This window comes from Bombus fervidus, chromosome 1, assembly GCF_041682495.2.
Source record: "Bombus fervidus isolate BK054 chromosome 1, iyBomFerv1, whole genome shotgun sequence".
NCBI classification, from domain to species: domain Eukaryota; kingdom Metazoa; phylum Arthropoda; class Insecta; order Hymenoptera; family Apidae; genus Bombus; species Bombus fervidus.
In genome coordinates, this window is record NC_091517.1 from 25,765,783 (window position 1) to 25,786,704 (window position 20,922).

The following is a 20,922-nucleotide window of genomic DNA, read 5'->3' on the forward strand; positions in this document are numbered from 1 at the left end:
CCGCCGGAGGAGAGGGACGATCCCGACCGCCCCGCGTCGCTGTCCTGCCGCGGAAACAGCGTCCCGATGACCCTGGCCAGCAGTACCGGATCCATGTTGGCGGTCAGCGAGGGGGCCGCGGGTCGCAACTTCTTCGTTACCACCTTGTACGGCCGCCCCCACGGGTCTGACTCAACCGCCTCGATCAGCTCCTTCCAAGACCGAGCCTTCGCGATCTTGATCTCCCGCTGCAGAGTTCGTCTCGCCTCTCTGTAGACCCCGTAGCAGCGGGAGATCTCCTCCTCGTCGCGCGTCCTTCTACGGCGACGGGCCCTCAGGAATCTTCTGCGTGCCCGTACGCAGCTCGCCCGCAGTTCCGCTATCTCCGGCGTCCACCAGTGAACGCTGCGGTTGCGTCCACCGCCCGGGACGGAGCGCGGCATCGAGGCGTCGCACGCCGCGTTCATGTATTCTTGGAGGATCTCCGCCTCTTCGTCGACGCTTCCCAGACTGGTCGTCCCTTGGGCGTCCCAGCTCCACGCCGAGACGATGGCTGCTGCCCGCAACATCTCCCTGTCCCGCTCCTTCAGGCGCCATCTGGGTGGTTGCGGGCCGGAGCGGCTCGCACCACCTCGGGCGACTTGGTTGTTATTTTCGTCCACGTCCTCCGAGACCACCTCCATAAGTATGTAGAGGTGATCGGACAAGGTCTCGACTCCCTCGGCCACTCTCCAGTCACGGATCCTCGGGTACAGCTTCGAGGTGGCCCACGTGATGTCGACCACGGAGGACCCCCTCCACGCCACGCAGGTGCTCGCCGTACCCTTGTTTACCAGCAGGAGTCCGAGTCCCGCAGCCCAGTCTGTCAGCCATCTTCCTCTGGCGTTCGTCGCGGAGTTCCCCCACTGCGTCGAGTGAGCGTTGAAGTCCCCGAGGACCAGCACCTGACGGGGAAAGCACCTTTTGACGCATTCCCCGACATCGTCCAGAAAGTCCCCGAACGCGGCCAGGCCGCTGTTGGGGGAGACGTAGACCGCCACCACCGCTATTCCTGCCCATTCGACCGCGACGTAGCCGCTGCCACGGTCAAGCAGGGCGCCAAAGGCGCCCAGGGTCGGCGTCCAAGTTATGGCCGTCAGTCCGTCCAAATCCCCGATCCAGTTGGGAGCGTCAGGGACGCGATACGGCTCGGCCACTGTCGCGAGGGCGACCTCTCCCTCCCGGATAGTCTGGAGGAGCAGGTCATGCGCCCTTCTCGATCTGCCCAGGTTGCATTGGAGGAGACGGTTAAAATCCCTCAATCACCTCCATGGCCTCCTCCCGGCCATCTGCCGCTGAATGTTCGACGGTGCTCCCCTCTTGCGTTATCTCCGCGGTCGGTTCACGGATCGGTGGCTTCCTCTTAGTTCTCGGCGGAGCACATGCCGCCCCGCACATCCTGTGGTTGGCTGGCGCCCCCAGCGACTCGCATAACGGGCACTTGGGCGCGGAGGCGGGACACCCCCTGGCGCGATGCCCGCCACCGCCACACCTGTAGCACAGATGCCCGCGATCCACGTTGGACGTGCAGGTTGCCCGCATGTGCCCCAGCTCCAGGCATTTAAAGCACTGCAAGGGTCTCTTCGGGATAGCCGTGACCTTCGCCGTGGACCATCCCAGAGCTACTTTCCCGTCCCGGGCTAATTTCCGGGCTCCAGCCACTGGGCACCTTACCCATGCAGTCCCAAGGCCGTATCTGGTGGTGCGGATCTCTCCGACCCGCACTTCCGCACTGCCGCATCCCGCCGCTGAGGCCAGCGCCTGCCGCAGCTCCTCCTTAGCGATCGAGATGTCTATCCCGGCTACCCTCAGCTCCGCCGTCCTGTTCGGGGCCGCTACTCTCACCGCGGCCGGATCCAGCACCTCGGCCAGACGCGTCGCCAATCGCGACGCCTTTCCTCTGTCTCTGTCGCCTGGGAGCCGGATAATTATACCCCCGGTCATCGACTTCCTCATTCCGAGGGATTCGACGCCGATCTCCGCAAGCGGGACCTTCTGTCGCGCCGTCGCGAGAACATCGGCGTATGAAGTCTTAACCCCCTCGTTGATAGTCAACGTCACCGCGGACGTACGCGGTGCGCGGGGGAGCCCGGCCGTTTTTGTCGCCTGCGCCGTTCCTTTTTTAGCCACCAGTGCGACGCCCGTCTTCCGTACGCCCGTTACTCGCGACGAAGGAGCAGCGGGCATTCTCTCTTTTTCCTCCTCCTTCCTTGCGGCCCTTTTCTTCCGCTGCCGTCTTTCCACCACCCTCCATTCGCCACCCTCCTGCTCCCTCGGGAGCATTGTGGCTTGGGTGACGCGTGGGACAGCGGGTTGGTCCGCCTTGCGCCGAGGTTCGGGGCTGCGCGGTCTTCGGCCCCCGAACCGTTCCTCGATGGCCCTCATGATGGAGGGACCGAGTTCGCCCATCTTTTTCTCTAGGGCGTCCAGACGCGCGCCTTCTTGCTTCCCCTCCCGCGGAGGGTGGCCGGGCTCAATAGCCCGACCGTTGCACCGCGGGCACTCGTGGGTGCGAGCGGCCAGCCTCGTTTTCTCTTTACGCAAGGCCGCGTTTTCCTCCTCCAACGCGGTCAGCCTTGCTTCCGCGAGCTTGGCGGCCGTGGAGCTACCGCTGTGGGCCACCTCAGCCCTCTGTAGGTTAAGCTCCCTCCATGCGGCGGCGACGTAGGCCGCCGCGTTTTTTAGGTCCTTGACACTTGTTCCCTTCAGGTTCGGCGCTGTCGTCGCCACCCGCAAGATCTTAGACACCTGCCTGGTGAACTCGGCGCTCATGTCGGCCGCCGAGCTCATCCGTATGTCCAGCGCCAAATCCACAGAAATCTCCGGGGTCAGCGTCGTCATGCGCCTTCTCTTCCCCCCGGAGACGATCGATCCCAGGGATGACCGGGACGCGGAAGAGGCGACCGAATCCCCGTCATCGGACCTCGTCCGCGCTCTTAGCTCCCTTACCGGCGCGAGGCCCGTTACCGCGGCCGGTGCGAGGAAGACGCCGTCCGCCCCGCCCGTGGTTCTCCGCGATGCTCTTGTTATTCTTCTCGGAGGTTCCTTATGAATCTCCGTACTATTGCCTCCCGCCTCACCAGACGTGAAAACACATCCGGGGGCCTGGCGGTCCACCCCCGAACAGCCGTGGTCGTGAGATGACGACGCAGGTGAGCCCACTTGACTACCCACCGCTGCGCCGGTACTGGGGTATCCCTCCCCTGCACCGTAAACCATTTTCGCTTTTTGGTCGCAATCCATGTTTATCATTGTTGTCGCCGCGGTCATCAACAAAGTCCGTCCTGGTGCCACTCACTCTTTCGCACCCTGTCCCGGTCAAAGCCGGTGCAGGGTGTCGGGGGGCCCCACAGGAAGGTGAGGTGAGTGGTCTTGACAGGCATGGGCCCACCAACTTCTCCGAAACTCTCCGCATCGGATCGGCACAATTGACGGGCGCCAGAGGCACCGACCAGCTGCCACCCGACTGTAAGAGAGCATCAGATCTATCGGGGTTTCCCGGGACGTGGTCCTACGGCCCGAAAACCCATGCCCGCCTCATGCCCCCCAGACACACCCTTTTCCTAGCTCTCCTCTGACACAGCATCGTCACTTTCAGAGTAGTCCATTTTCGTCGTCAGAACAGTCAACAAGGCTACCACGGTTCTACCCTTAAATCAGTCCGTTCGTAAAGTCTAATTAACTCATCGAGAGATATCGTCAAGTCGGGTCATATTTCTGTAACGCGTTAACTGTACTCATTGTCAAATACGTGTGACGCTCATAATATCGTGTGATCTATTGTTGAATATATTCGTCATATTAACCTGTTAACACAGCGTTGATTTCAATCAACCACCCCTGTTATCCTCATCGAAACAAGGGAAACGACTCTTTCGCGGCGTCGATTAGTCGAATCGTAGCGAGAATTTACGCCTCTCGCTAACGCGTTTTCCTCGCGATCGCGTCTCTCCGCGAACGGTCGTAACACATAGTATCAATACTTTGTCCGTTTAATCCGTCAAATACGGAGATTAACACAAGAAAGAACAGCTGTAAGTACGTGTATTTTTGAAATAGTGTATGTATAATTGGCCGTATATCGGTGAGATTTGAGGCTGTAAACGAAGCTCGTATCAGGCCTAGCATTTTATGCTACTAGGATTTCGCAACGTAGGAAAAAGGAGCGCCTGGACGATAATCAAACATTAAAGACGAATCGTAGCGACGCGATGTTTTGCATTTGTTTGAGGATGGCAGGACAGAAGACGCTCTTAACGAGCAACTGTATAGCTTATTTTCTAGGAAAGTAGGCTCATTAGATGTTTACGGAAGCAAGCCGACTGTTACATTCTTAAGCGGGCTCGTGCTATAAAAACGACCGATGAACAACTCCGCTGCAAATGACAGCTTAATTACTTACACACGGAATACAATGCAAAAGTGATGCGTTTCCAATTATCCGCACGCCTCGGTCTAATTTTTGATCTGCATAAACAGACGAGCCAGCCGGTCCGTCGTAATTTCCCTCTAAAGTAGGTAAAAACTCCACGATCGTTATTTTCTGTTAATGTAAAATTAATCTTGCTGAATTCTCGTCTCCGTGTTTTTGCTAAAAAATTTGCCACGTTGTTTAAGGCTACTCGTTCGCGGAGGAAAATAAAAAAAAAAAAAAAAAACACGTAGGTTCCTAAGATAGAAAGAAGAAATATACGAGTACATCGCGTAATAATATTAGATCGGGTCCCGATCGCAAGCGTAGAGTCGTTTCGAGCGGACCGTGAAAAAACGATATAGCGTGAATCTCTTTCTATCGAATCTACCGTATTCGTAGCAAATTTCGCTGAATGTAAAATTGACGCGTAAGTGAAAGTATCAACGATAGGATGGAGAGCGTAAAATTATCGATTTTGCGTATTTAAGGTAGTACGGTTATGATCGCGATGAAACGAAACAAATAGGTAGTGCAAGTCTAGTTATAGCAATTCGGCTCTACCTATTATGATTTAGGAGAAATTAATGCGACTGTTGCACCCCGTGTATTCTACACTTAATATTCGTGTTAGCTTATCTTCACGCGGCGAATGTAATTATCAGTATGAGTTATACGTCGGCCGTTAGACGAATTATTTCGTACACACGTGGTCCAGTTTCTGGCTCTGATATTTGTTATGTTTTTCATATTTACGAAATAAGTCAAATTCGATGTAGCGGATAAAATCGATGTAGAACGTTACACGTAAATTGCATTTTGAAACGGCTGCCGTGTATGACATTTGAGCCGAGTCGATTTCAGGAATTACGTTCTCGTTTGGTAAAATCTCGTTTGTCATTTCGCCGGAAATATTTCACTAACGGGAGAGCTGTTTTTTCCGGCGTTGGTGCGGCGAAACAGCAATATCGCATCAAAGTGTGGCTATTTATAGGGCGCTCTATAGGACGCGTTCCGTGGCCGCTAATGGCGATTAACTTTTGAAATTGCAAAAGTTATTCTTAAAAACAAAGTTTACTTTAACAGAGAACCGATGGACCAACAACTTTTTTCTTTCGTACATCGCTGTTTTCTAGTAATCGGTCGAAATCAAACAACGCCAATGATAACGAGCGAAGAATTTTAATTTCTAGCGTGTAGCGAGTCGCAAACTTTTCATTAAAATCTTAAGGCCTCGCTTAATAAAGTTTCTTCGCGAAATGGCGACGGTACGCGCATTATTCAAAAGGGGATCGTAGATCCACTGCGCAAACTTGCGTCGTAGAACCGGTTAGATTTAAGGAGGGTTAACTAAGTGGTTATTTACGGCAAATCCGTGAAATTCCTCTTCGCTTGCAGAGGGTTCGGGTTTTAGGAAACTCCGTTCGGCAGCTGAGAAGACGGTTAAGAAACGTTTGACTGCCGTCATAACTCGCACCAATTCTCCGGATAACGTAGTCCCTCGGCGGCTGATGGGCCAGCGCCAATTTCGTATTAACCCCTCTGTCTTTTAGCTTTTCTGGTGTATTCGATGTCGGCCCCTGTCGCTTTTATCCAATCGGATTAACTCTGCCTCCCTAGATCGCGCATCCGTGCTTCGGATCGCGTCGCATCGCGTCGTAAGGAAAGACGCATTTCCCTAGCTGTAAACGCGACCATGCGAAACAGTCACAGAGCGGAATGCTCTTCGATAAAAAAAAAATCACGATTTCTCGAATCGATTTTAATGTAATCGCACGGTAATCTTCTCGGCATATCGCGCGTAACAACAGGTCTTTGTTCAAATGCCTTGACTTTGATTTTTGATAAATTCATTGATTTACGCTGGCATCGATTTCCGGAAAGTTAAGAGGAAGATTCGACGAGATAGGAGTAGAGATCTTCTAAATTTACCGAATAACCGATATCCGGTTAACCGGATCGTTTTTTACCGTCCGTATGTTAAATCGGATATCGGTCTAATATCCGAGGGAATGACGGACCGATAATTTAATCTCCGTTTTCAGGTGAGTTTCGATTTGCGCGCAAAATTATTAAATTTGCCTTGTACGAAATAAACGTCGAAACAATCTCTTGATGAAAGTTTCGTATCGTACGATTCAAAGCGACCGATTGTCTTTAAAAAGTATCTGTTGCGAATAAAACACAGCGAAAATCGATCGAACGAAATTTCGTTCCTCTAACGTATTCCCACTGACGCAAGCGCCTTATCTATTATCATTTGCTTTTAACAAGTGCGATATAACTCCATAGTGAATTTATACGAGAAAACATAACGAATCTTTATAAGCGTCTACCCATGCAAATATTCGATGCATCTATTGAAACTGGATAATCGTATTGCGTTCAAAGTTTGATTATTGGAGTGTCGCTTTTCGCGGTGGGTCGTCGTAACCGCGATCGAGGCATTAGCAGGTGACGAGAGCACGAATGGGGACGCGTACGTGTGCAAGTACGAGCTGGCACGAAGAAACCAACAAAATAATTCATCCGGTATTCTCCGGTTCGCGAAGAGTAATGTGGAATAATGTTTTACACCGTGGCGGTCCTTGGCGGGAACGAGCCAGGCAGCGATGTTGCCTGTAGCCGCAACGATGAAATGAATTTTGCAGTATTAAGGAGAGCGTGCACTTCATCTGTCATAGAGTTTTTGCCGCGCGCTATATGGCAAAGCGCCAATAAACCGACTTTCGCCGTTATTACCAGCCAAAAAGATAGAACCACAAACGAGTTACAGGGTAAGATCTGTAACACGCGTTATACGTATTTTTGTGTCACGCGTTTCGAAAGCTCTAAATCGCCCTTACCGTGTTCCCATCATTCCCAAAGTTATCGATTTAGCGCGAAGCAAAATTACGACGTTCGTGGTAGTTAGAATCCAAATTTAACTAATTTTATTTGCGTTTCTTACGTATAAAAATTTTGGTTTATATAGTATCGGTGTTGTAGTGGCGGCAATAGGCTTTCCAACATAGGATAATAATTAAAGCGAAGAATTCGATGGAAGCGTAAAGTTATTAATATTCTTTTCAAACTTTCGAACAGACCGCGGATCAAAGTTTTACGCTTCTCGGCAAACACAGAAAGAATAAAATTATTTCGTCGACGCAGTTTTGTCGACAGATTTTAAAAGGAAAGAAGTTCCTTCCTATGTAAGCGCGATTCTGTGATCTCGGTATAGAGTCTCGGCGAAGCTGTGTGTTTTTCCGCGTGTTTCCATAAAGCGAGAAAGGCAGTGAGAAAGAAAGTCGTTAAGTGGATCGCACAGTTTTGATCCTTTCGCATTAAAATTATTTATCTGAGAGCTGTTCTTTTCGCGCAACTGTTATAGCAAAAGTTCCAAGGCAAAAAGCAACGGTCCAATCGGTGTCACGATTCACGAGGAACATAAGTATCGAAATAGCGACGTGTTTAATAAATGCTTTTAGAGAAGCGTTGTTACTTTATTTCTGTACCTAAAGTTTATTATGCATGGTGTAATTTATAAGTTACGAACGATGCGAAAATGCGACACAAACCAGCAGAGTTAGCTTGAAATATAGTTAAAATATTACAATTTTATTCAACGTCATTGCGTTAAGAGGTGAGTAGTAGACGTGCGATCATAGTTGTCCTTTCCGTGATGTTATTGCAATGTCCTACGGAGCTGCGGCGGTTGCAACTTCGCCGAATATATGCGAGTTACTTCCATTGTTTCCATTTAATAAAATGGAAATAGATGTAAAGAACAGAGATGGCTGGCTTTACCTATGAAGCGAGTATTTACAAGTTTTTAGGAACCTGCGGTATTACTCTACCCCTCTTCTTGTACATAAATCATTGTCTTGCTTTGGAAATATAAACTTTTGTTTCTAAATTAAGATACGCCAAACGAACCCAATTGATTGACTTGACCCAAATTTTACATTTATATATACGGTTAATGGAAAAAACGATAAAAATAGGGGGAAGAATAATGGAGAATTCAGTTAAATTATATCTCGAACAGAAATATATTCGCTACTTTTTGTATCGATTTTGGAAAATAAGAAAGGTATCTACGTTCGATACGTGTATCTTTTTCCTTTTGTACGTTTTTAGCTCCTCGAATAAAATTCTAATCGTTCACCTGTCTCTCAATTTCAACGTTAGGATCGGAAATGTCAGCGTGTACGAATGCTTTTTAACCGAGCATTGATTCTGCACTATCTCCGTGAAACAATTTTCATCGGTAAGAGGAGCTCTTGTTTCGGAGAGAGTGACGTAACGAATCGGCGGTGGCACGAGAATAATATTCATTTCCCGATACAAACATCGAAAACGATGTTGCGAAAGGCGGATAAAAGGAGAAAATCGTGGCTTTAAAAATTTTGCTACGGAAACCGTGACTGAAATTCAGCGTTAATTTTTAAGAATTACGCTCATGTTTTTTTCGATAATAGACTATTTCATCGTTAGCGCTTTAAGTATCGCGCGATAAATCGCTTAACCTGCCTTTACGAAACGCAGTTCCATCAACTTTTTTTCTCTCAACATCGCGAAAGAAAACGTGTTGACTAGTTCTTGGAGATACGTTAAAAAATTGCGCGACCATGGACAAATTGGCTTGTCAAATTTCGAGCGGCGAAAGAAAAAAAGAAAGAGGAAAATCGAGCGACATTTGACGGAAATGCGATTCGGAATACGAAAGTTCGGATGAACGCAATCGACGATGTACGTCGAAAATCCTAGAAGCGACTGAAATCCCGCGGAAATAGACGCCTACGTGGCGAACCGCGGAGCGGTCTGACACTGACGATCGACGTATGCAGCGCGTTCGTATCTTTGGATCTTTTTGCCACCCGGCGATTCAACCGCAAAAAATGCATCGCAAGGGAAATGCCATTTACGACTTTTGCGACTGCCAATGACATTTTTCTTTTTGGAGACCAGACTTTCTCTCACCAAGCCAAAGATCCTTATGGAAATTAACGATACTTCGAGTAAGCTGTCACTGATCGAAGCTTTAGCCGTTTTTATTCAATCAAGTTATTTAATAACCTTATTTCGGTGTATTTTGCGTGGCTTTGTTCCTTTATGTTCGCGAATGAAGAAACTATCGCGTCTCTTTTACGAGATCCAGTCACATTTATAGTATACCAGAGCGTACAAGAAGAAAAGGAAAAGTATTCTCGTAACGATACCGATCGATCGGGAATTTTCTTATCGAAAGTTTCGTTCGTAAGCGGTTCTGTGACGGATTTAAGAAATATGAATCTGAAAGATACCACCGTCTGTACGTCATGGTGTATGCAACGATAGAATTTCCACGATCTCGTCCGTGGTTTCAAAAACGTTTTTATTATTTTACGTTTCGAACTCACATTTTTGTGGTTCGATTTTACTCTATAGACTGTAACGGTCGCTACTCCATTGAAATTCCTCGAAACTTTGAAATTCGATATGGAAGCCACGAATACCGTTATTTTTTAATCTTCCTTCTTCTCTAAACATCATTCTGGCAAGAAAAAGCGAATGTTTTAACAGCTCAATATACATATATGTGGTCTTTTTTATTTATGCATATATATATATATATAATAACTTATAATTTTTGCAAGAGAAAAAACTGATAGAGAATGTTTAAATTCTCGAATTTGGTACATTTATTTTAAAACTGTTTTATCATCGAACAGCTTTTGCTACTACATTTGAAACGTTATAATGTACTTAGATGTGAGTTGAAAGAAAATGTCAAGCAAATAGGACGAAAAAAGTTCAAGGAACTCGAGTTGTAGAGCGTATCTTTTGTGGGACGTCTTTGAGTAATTGATGAACTACCTAAGTGGTCCTGTAAAAAGCCTGTCGCAAAGCAAAATGGCTACAACACGGCAGGATGGTAGCCTTCGGAATTATTATCCGATCTAGTTTCTACTTTCTTATTTTATGATACTGGAAAAAATATATTTTAATGTTTATTTATGTATAAACTGCTTAAACAATAAATAAGATTATCGAGCAATGAAACAATTTAGTATGAGATCGTTCGACATCGCTTTAACACCGATGAAATTTTGATAAAGTTTGACAATCCGTCACGTCATGAATATATAACGCGGCGGATTGCTGATCGACGTGATTTAAAATCTATTTTCGAAAGGAGAAATTAGCGGTAACTTGATACGGTAAAGATCAAGGTGTAATAGAACCAAGTATCTATTGGATTTCTAGAAACGACGGTAAATCAAAATTCTTTCCTGTAGTTTTCGTTTGGTTCGCATTTTTTGAATACTTGATGCTGTTCGACCGCTTTGGAAAACTAATGGAAATAGACTCTATAACGCCAAGCGATCGATAGATAATCTACAAATATACGTTCCGCATCTCTATTCGGTTACCAAATTTATTATCAGCCACTATCCTTTTTCCTCTGTTATTCGATTTTAATCGATTACCTACTTCGTTCAAATGCTGGTTCTATCGTCGTCCGAAACGTTTGTGTTTTCGATTTTTTTTTTTTTTTTTTTTTAGTAAAAACCAAAGATTAAATATGGAAAATACCCCGTATCGTTCTATTCGACTATCGTTGACCTATAAACATTTATAAAAACTACGCGAAACTTTCAAGAAGTCACTTTGCTAGAAATATTATTTAATCAATACGTCAGACGAGATATATTAAAGTTTTATAACGGTGCAATAAGCCGCGCCGACGGCTTATACAAGGTATCAAGTATCTCGTCGCGATGTTAATAAACGAGGGGGAACAGGCTCGCGACACTCGGTGGAACAAGCTAGCGTTCAAAAGTTTTACGAAATAAGGAAAAATGATAAAACTTTTGAACGCAGCCGACAGTTCCCGGTTTCACCGCCACGCCATATTGTTCACACGCTAAAAGCCGAGACATTTTCCTAGCTTGTATTTTCCCATATTTCCTGGTTACAACGGCGATATACGTCGCAGCTTTACGGCGGGAAAGTCGCGATGCCCGGCTAAACGAAGACATCCCGATCCAATTTCGTCGACCGGTTACGCGATCCTCTTCGAACTCGAGTACCGTCAATTTTCTGCTAATATTCGCTCCTCGGTCCGTTGATTTGTTTTATCGAAACGTCTGGTTTCTTCTGTTCCGTGTATTCGCGAAAATTGTCATTCGCGAAATGTTCTTGGAGATTGTCTGTGTTGCCAAAACACCGTAACTCAATGAAAACGTTTAGCAGAATGTCGTCGTTACTTGCTCTCTGCGTAAGGTAAAAATGGCGTAACGTTGATCCAAGACGCGTTATGTTCACCGATAGGTCGACGATACCACGCGAAAAGAAGCGAATACCGAGTATCGACAAAATTTATCGAATCTACTAATCGATCGAAGCATCAGGTTCAGAGTCTTATGCGTTTTAATCGCGTCATTGGTGGTCTTCTTGCTTCGAATGCCGGAGTTGTTGCACGTAAAAAGTCACATCAGTCAGGTTATTTTTGCGCCAAGTTTCGTCGTTCGACGAGGCTTCTTATAGGATCGTACATCGTGGGTCGTACCAGTCGTGGGTATACGATAAGAAGGCGGGATCATTCGTTTCTAGGTCAGTCGTTTCGAAAGGGTCAGTCGTCGTAAAATATAACCGGAGTACCGAGATTTCAGGACTCCGTGGTTGATGGCCCTACTACGAAACCCGAATATGTAATACCTTGCTTTTGACATGTTCCTGACGTATAAGAAACGTGGCACGTCAAAGAAATTATCAATCCGTACTACTCTAGAAGCTAGGTTATCGAACGACTCTCATCTCGAACAAATCGGTTTCCGAACCATGTTTCCTGGAAAAAAAGACGCATCGGTTTCCAAATAGAATCTCGATTTCCGAACAGGCAATCACGTACTTCGTGAGTCGTCGTTGCGGAGTATCGACGTATTCTTAATCGCGTTGTATACGACGTTTAAACGATCTCTATCTTGTAAAGTCTAAACATTAGCCAGTTACGCTTTGTACTCGCTTCTTTCACTTCTCTGTTGTTCTTTACGGAATTGACTGACACGGAAGTGAGTTCTTCCCCTTCGTGGACTATATCGCTTTTATTACGACGAGAGATTTTCGCACCGCCATCCTGCTAATAATTCATCACGCTCCCCTTGTTTCCTGTTTCCCTGGAGGTCATCGATACGCTAGATCGTTACGTAACACAGATTTCTCCTGCCGAAATTTGCCACGTAACTGGCGAAGATTGAAATCGTTTTTCGATCAAATTATAACATCCACGCGATTAACGCGCCGCGTTTTTCGTTTTTGTTCCGTTCGTTGGAACGTGCTTATCTTGTACCGTGTCGAAGGAAATTGCGACAAAGTAAAACACCGTTTTAAACAATTCGAACGAAACGTTTTCACCGATGTAACGTTAACGATCGAAATTATCTGTCGCTGTTTCCCCTCTGATAACAGCGAATTTACATTTTAAAGTATTATCGCGGTAAACTATTATGCAAAAAAGGTCATGACGCAGAAAAGTTTTCGATATTCTTCGTAAATAAATTTTGTAATTTAAAAAATGTAGGGCAACGGTGTAGTAGCTTGTAAGTTTTGCGGGTTATACGAGAAAACCTTGCGAGTCTGGAAGACCAGCTTCTTTTTTCTTTCTTTCGAATAGCGGCGGCAATTATTCTTTCGAACAGTTTGCCCACCTCGTCCAGAAGGCATATTGGTCTGTACGCGGACGGCGAGTCCAAACAAAATTTATTTTTTTTTTTTTTTTGACTACGTGGAGGAAATCTTCATAGACTCCTTTTTGCTTTGGGTTCCCCTCACTGGGTTGTAAGACAGAACGCACGGTAGTGCCGGATTTTTACCGGCTAAAACCTCCACGTGATGGTAAGGCAAGGACTAGTAGCATCAATTCGCCTCCGCCGTTAGCCGCATTCGAACCCGCGGTCTCCCAGCCATGGATTTGGAGGTTAACACGCGTCGCTGCCTGCCACCACCGAAAGAACAGCTTCTGCGGCTCTTACAACTTCTACGCGGATCCTATCACTTTAGTAACAATCTAGGTACTGTGCTCGAACGCACTGCCCCATCTTAACGAATCTCCAAACTTCTACCAGCCATCTCCTTTTCGCGGAATTACTTGCGACTAAAACTGTTAAACGAGATATGCCACTAATAACAACGTTCTCAGATTATTCTTTAAAGATCTTGAAAATTTCCTTCTTCTACTCGAATACGGTAATTGCGAGGGAAATATTTTTCTCGAAATTATTTATGTCTAGCTTTTACGACTAGCAAACACGAGCGATATAGATCAAATCGATCGTGTTTGTGTCTCAAGGAATTATATGGCATTATATGGCAATTGATATTGTTGCCCACGATATTCTGATATCGAAACTATCGTCGATGGGTATTTGCGTCCGATTGCTTGTCTTGGCTCTCGAGCTACCTATTTGACCAGTTTGACCTGTTAGACAGATTGTGCGCCTTGTTGGCTCGTACTTGGCCCCAATCGATGTAACTCCTCGTGTTCCTTAAGCATCGTATCTGGATTCTTTTCTCTTTATCCTATTTATCAACCTATTTCTACCGTTTGTCGGTGACCTGAAGATTTTCAAACAGATGTAACTCGAAGGGTTCGTGCGACATAAATGATTTGACACCTATAGAAAGAGCTATTGTATACGTTCTTCGGGGAATATACGTTTAATACTGTACCCTAGTTAAGCTCGTAAAAACCAGTTAAAAGTATAAACAGTTTAAGGGAAGGATGCATCATAGTTTTCGCGGTATATAATTATTATAATAGCCCAACTATGTCCTTGCTGAATCTGCTGGATCCTCTCGAGTCAACGAGGATTCTGACGGATTTGTTATTCCTTTTTAAGATTACTAATAGAGTTACTCGTTGCCTGCAACTGTTTTAGTCCTTACGTCTCCATGATCCCGCCGGATCTTTTAGGTTCACACTTTTCTCGGTATTTTTCTCCCATCGCGCTACTTATCCTCATTGGTTAATTCGCAGCCTGTGAATCGACTATGTAATATCACCAACTCGTATCCCACTTGTTTAGATTATTTTAGTACTAGGATCTGTAGCTTCAGAAATTACGATCGAGAAATCCTGTAACGTATGCGACTCGTTCGTCGTATACGTAAACGTTCTACATTTACACTAACGGCGACTTACCCCCATTTATCATCATCGCCTGTAGTAATAAAGACGATATATACAGTATACACGTATATTTTCCACGCGATCACCAAGTATGAAACGGATTGTCCAATCGAGAAACTCATTGAAAAAATAAAGGAAGAACGCGATGATCGATTGGTTCGAAGCGATAGGTAGCGATAGTCGGTAGTTGATCATTCAGCCTATTGACGGACGATTCGAATAATCGAGAGTTTGGTTAATAGATATTCCGATAATTGACATTCCATGGATATTGTGCGGAAATTTCTGCGGTGTACAGACAAAATGATTAAACGCAGAAGTTCGTCAAGGCGAACGGTTCGATCGCATGAACGAACTAACGACGCGTTTGTCCTGGCTATTGTCGTTACAAAAGGAAAAAAAAAACGACAATTATTTTCCAAACGAATTACCTTCGATGCTTATTTCCGAAGAAGTTCTTCGGTCGTATTCTATTCCGTTCCAACGAATCATCGAGAAGCAAGAAATCCCTCGGTTCTCCTAGAGGGTAGTTTCTTCTGGAATGAAAGAACGCGGCCGAGATGGCTTTTCCGGTGACTCGTACGAGCAGGGAATGGCGCAAATAATTTACCAAGTAATCGTAAAAGCGTGGATCTGGCCGGCAAATAAATAAAAGGGGTTAATTTTCGAGTGTTTGTTCGATCTAGGTGGAGGCCTAGGCGAGTTTATTACGGTAAATATCTTTAGGGGATCGTATATTATATCTGTCACGACGCCCTTTCCCTTTTCCCGCGTCCCCTAACCCTTTTAACCTGATAAATGTATTTCGTGAGATTCTACGAGGGTGCCGACATCTCGATGCAATTTCCAAGATAAATATTCCCATCCTAAATGCTGTGGCCTGGTAATTTACTTTTTCGCTTGATTTCGTATTAAAGACGAATAGTTGACAAAACAAATGTGCCTACTGTAATATCTTTTTGCTGTCAATTAAATCTACCAAAGCGCCCTACCTATCATCCCCTTCTTTGAGAATTATTCGCGCACTTTGATACCCGCATCATGCGTATTTCAAATATCTTCGACAAACTATTTATCCGAATATATTCGAGCAATGCTGTCGCGTAAATTAATACAAATCGTTGAAAATCTTTCCAGATATCGCACGTTTGTACATTTTTCTCGTTTGCGGTCATTATACAAACAAAGAATAAAAATGAAACTTTTGCCAGTGGCTAGGAGATTCTTCCTCGTCCAATTTCAAATACTAAAATTCTTATTCAAAGTCGTCGATTAATTACCAAAGGAAAAACAACGCGATTGAAACGAATATAGGAATCGTTTCTATGATCGTATCGCTATAATCGTATAAATGTAAATGGGAGTGAAATGGAAAATAAATAAATGTAAACGTAAGTCGAAGCTCGATACGTGGTTTTGAAGCGCACGGATTATACGAGATTAATACCACGAAAAGAAATAGATGGGTTGGTATCCCCTTCATGGAGACAATCGAGTTAATTAACGCTTTAATGGCGACACGACGCGCATACTATATTAAACAAGCCGCGTGTCCTTGCGGCGATTAAAGTATTATCGTTAACACTTTCAACTTTTGCTATCTTTATGAAATAAGGAGCTGCCTGTGGCGAAACTGAGGCGTATTTGCAAAACTACCATAGTCTCGATGAAACGTGCCACGATAAATTGATGCGTTAATCGATAAGACCCTCGGTGTCCTGTTCCGATCGAATAAGCGTAATCGTTCGAATAATTAAAACACGGAAATCGTTATTTTCTGCAAGAGTTAACGCAATGGGATAACGTAGATAATATTATAGCGTGAGTTAGCGAGGATCGAACGGGAAAATATTCGGATTAAAGGGGTGGCGCATGCGAGCATTCTACAACACGTTCTTACGGTCGGTCGTAATTTTTGTCATTTGGTGATTGATTAATTCGTCTGGCCGAGCAGTATTTTCCCTCTTAAATCTGACCGTACGCCGTGACACGGCGATCAGGATCCAGAGGGATACTTTGTAGGCATTTCAAAACGGTTAATCAACGTAGCTGTCGCGAATACGAAACGAGGAAATGTTTCGCGCGAATTCCGGTTGGTCGATCTCGTATTAAAACCGAACAAATAGAAAAATATCGAAACATCGATACTGTGATATAAAAAGATAAGGTGCTCTAATAAGATTTTCCTCGTTACTTTTTTTTTTTTTTTTTTTGTACCAAGGAATGAAATTGCTCGTGAAAAGTCGCTTGGTGGTTTTCTTGAACGATCGATTTCGTTAACGGCTGAATTGCATTCGATATGTGACTCTAAAGAAGGAACTTACATCGTTACGTGCAACGTTCTTCTCTGTGCGTACGATTTTCATGAAAACAACGTTATTATATAAATGTTATTATACAAATTATCGTTAACGACGAATTGAAATTTTAATTACAAGCATTTCGATTCGGCAAGAAAGACGATACGTAATGAAAACGCTGATCGATATTTCCAATTGTATTAAGCCGATTTCAGTTCGATGCAAGATAAAATTCTACGTACGTACGTATTTCGTGTTTCCGTTGGACCAAAATATTTAAGATTTAGGTAGATATAAAATGCCAAATGACGACTTATTTTCAAAGGAACTGCTGCGCTAGTTTAGTTGCACGTATACGTGCGTATGTTACGCATATATACGCATGTATATCATCGTACATGTATAGGAGGATATAACATGCACGAAGGTCCAACGAATCTTTCGAGACGACCATTTCCGGTAAAATGCGTTCATCCGATTTTATGGCAGATGTACGCGTCCGTACACGCAGTTACCTGCACTCGTGCGAACGGGATCGTATTTGCCGCAGTGCAGGAACACCAGGAACAGGATAGTTATGCACCAGCCGTCCCACGGTGTACTTTCGAGCCACTCGGCTCCGCGAGGACCATTCGGTTATTCATGCGTTCCGGAGCGATTGGTAGGGTTCGTTGCTTCGTCCGAATTACGCGTATAAATTGCGCAGTTTCCGAATCCTGCAAACGAATACGCCGTTACACTTGTAATAAACTTTTTCCCGTTCGACGACTTTATCCGTTGTTCTTGCGACGATCGAAGCGCCTCGGTCGACGCAAGAACGGAAAATACGTTCGGCCTTCGATGTTCTTGACAAAACATTCTCATACGACGATATTAGGATGCTTGGCGTTTCGACTCGTCGAGAAAGTTGCCGCTATTATTCAAAGATTATTCAAAGATTACGCCAGCAGGAAATCGATAGATTCGGCGTACGTGTTTCCAATTTTTCACCATTACTTAAAGTTTTCCCAAAAATTTGTTGCCATTCGACTGATACGTATTTTGGTTAAAAGTTGCCTAAAAAACATCGACATGTACCACACTGCGTTCTCAAATTTTCCACGCAACGCTGAAAGGTTTTGCCTTTGTGGTACTCGGATATTTTTGACTTTAAAACTCGGTGATAACGCCACGGAATCTAGGCTTCAATTTTTTAGAGCGACTTTATCGATTCCATGCCTCTGAATATTTTTCAACGCCGTAGAATTGCTGACAATGTTATTAGAGTATAGTTGCTGGTGCATGTACACATGGTTGCAAGTATATTATCGCTCGCTACTTCCCTTTGACGCGATCTAATTTTAATAAATGCGACTAGCGGCCGAGCGAGAAAATTATTTTTCACGAGTCCGAAGGGTTGCGCGCCGCCGGTTACCTCGCGTAATTACAGGGCACAACAAAGTAAAACGGTCAAAAAGAAAATAACAAAAAAGAAAAAGGGGGATCAAAAAGAAAATCCATGCACGCGATAAAAGTAGAAACGCTATACCTGACGTAAAATACGTACATGGGAGGAAACATGAAAAAGGACGAAGCATCGACGAGAGTTATTTCTCTGAAGCAAGATCTGTTTCGTGATACAGTCGACCCTTCTATAAAGCGGTTAATTCGTTCGCCGTTGTATCGAAACCTTGTTAAGCGAAATCAAAACCGTGCGATGGAAACGTTCGTGCTATATATAAGGATGGTCCAAATTTATCAAGTCGTATTATATGGAATCGCGTCGTAATTTTTGCACCGTGTTATATCGAAACCGTGTTTTCAGAGTACCGTGGTATAAGAGAGTCGAGCGTATTTGATACGTGTTCTCGAATCGATACTTGCGAAAAATCTGGCTACTAGGCGACATATCGAAACCTTCGATCGTGTCGTTAGCTCGCTATCGTCTATAAAATATAGTTCCAAGGATTCGCTTCTGAAAATCGCAATCGTATCTTTTTTACAATTTTTTTTTTACGTTTTTTGGTTTCAGAAGAAGCTGTGCACAGTACTCGCTTAATCGAAACCGATACCTTTCAAGAATGGCTGACGCAACAAGATTCGAATCCTTACTTTGATACGTCGGTTCCGTCGAACATGACGGGCCTGGTTGGGAAAACCATCCAACTCGTTTGTAGAGTGAAAAACCTCGGAAACAGAACCGTAAGTACTTTGGTTATGGATTCGTTAATTTAAAATTATTAAATTTAACGTTGCGTTTGCTCGATAACAGAATAGGCGGATAAACAAGAAAAAAGATGGCGACGATAGTTACGAGCACGTAGTCGATGGTTAAAGACAATCTCGTCGAAATCGATTTCCCAGAGAATGCACGCTTTTCTTATCGTATTTCGAGAGCTTATAAATCTTTGCTCTACTTTTACCTTTCAGAAATAAACCTGACGCTTGTTTTCCATCTTTGTACTTGTACGATCGATGTACCGACGTATAAATGTCTCGAGTTGTTGAAGCAACGTCGTAGATATCGTGATTATCGAAAAGTGAGAATCGTCGTCAAAGGCGCACACGCGTGTGATTCTGACAGCGGGGGGTACGCAACGTTTCAAACGCACGGTCCGGTTTACGAAATCGGCATGTATAACCAGCCAGTCGATAAACGAGACGTCAAACATCACGCGTGCTGGGTCAACCGATTTGTTTGCGTGGCACGCGTACGGTCCCAAGAGTGGCATGAAATCGGCTAAAACGTCAACATTTCGCTGATAGTGGACGAATGGAACGCTTCGTAGCGTCGAATTAATCCGCGAATTACGGTGTCGCGAAGGGATCGTGAAACGTTTCTAAACGATTGTTTGCGCAATTCCGTTTGTCGTCAGAGATCGATAGAGACGAATTTGCCACATCGCTCGTTATTCCAATTATATTTCGTCGAACCGAATTTCAATTTGCGCTATTAAGACCTGAATTGGACGGATATTCTTAGAAAATTCTTCGCCGTCGATTACTTGCAAATTGCGGTGAAATGATCGATCGATGTTTAATGCGCGTACGACGCGTCTTACGCATTTATCTATCGATCAAGTTTATTAACGGGAAAAAGAGAAAACGCGTTTGTAGAGCGTTCAAATCGGACAAATACAGCGTGTTACGTTTTTCGTCTGCAATTTCATCCGTATGCAAAACGCGTGTGTATAGCGTATACGCACAAGTACGTGCGTACTGACTAGTACGTTTCGATGATATCATTACTCACACAGTTACGTCCACGGTACAGTTACTTTCACAGTACAGTTACGTCCACGCGTGCGATGTAACGACGACACGAGTAAAGTCGAGATTTTTCAGCCCGGCGAAGTTACACGAGGAAACTGATTGATTAAAAGACGATATTCCGAGGAGAAAAGTTTACTTGGCACCGCTTCGCTTTCCGTCGTGCTTCAAAACCTGTATTTACCTTAAAAATTGGTCTCTTTTGCTGAATACACGAAGGTTCGCACATGCGACGTTTCCAAAGCAGGTGCAAACACTTCTGTTGAAAACTCCGGAGTTAATCCGAAGCGAAGAACGTCGTAGGTTCGACTCGCGATATTTGTTTGAGAGCAAACACACGTCGATGTATACGATGTATACGTTGGAAAAGGCGAATACATAGTTGATTTTATTCGTATCGTAAATGCCGCGTCTAAAGTCTAAAGTGGACGAAGCAGATTGTATCTATTTATTTCCGTATCGTTTGTGTACCGATGTAAATTATGTGTTACATATGTCTATAGTTACTTTTTTATTTAATCGCATAACACGTATTAATTTATAAATTTTCGAGCTACGCACACTATATTACCGTACCGCATAACATTTCTCTCAATTCCGCTAATGCACGTTAATTACTAATTACACGTATGTTGAATATAATATTTCAAAATTAAAATTAAAGAGCAGGAAGTCTGAAAAACACGGAGAAATGTTTCTTGTAATATTGTACGGAATAAAGATACTTATCTTTTTATCGATATAACGATACTGGCGTAACAGATTTAGAAATATTACATGAAATTTAAACG

At 44.5% G+C, this 20,922-nt stretch overlaps 1 protein-coding gene across 5 annotated transcripts in view; it reads left to right on the top strand.

Moving 5' to 3' along the window:
• Nucleotides 1-20,922, top strand: part of LOC139991180 (zwei Ig domain protein zig-8) — a 92,251-nt gene that overhangs the window by 47,145 nt on the left and 24,184 nt on the right. For 4 of the 5 annotated variants that reach the window (XM_072011108.1, XM_072011117.1, XM_072011136.1 and 1 more), the window contains one exon: nucleotides 18,894-19,063. In XM_072011108.1, the coding sequence (XP_071867209.1) occupies nucleotides 18,894-19,063 (170 nt within the window). The remainder of the gene's footprint in view (nucleotides 1-18,893; nucleotides 19,064-20,922) is intronic. The other variant, XM_072011128.1, reaches the window with a different exon arrangement.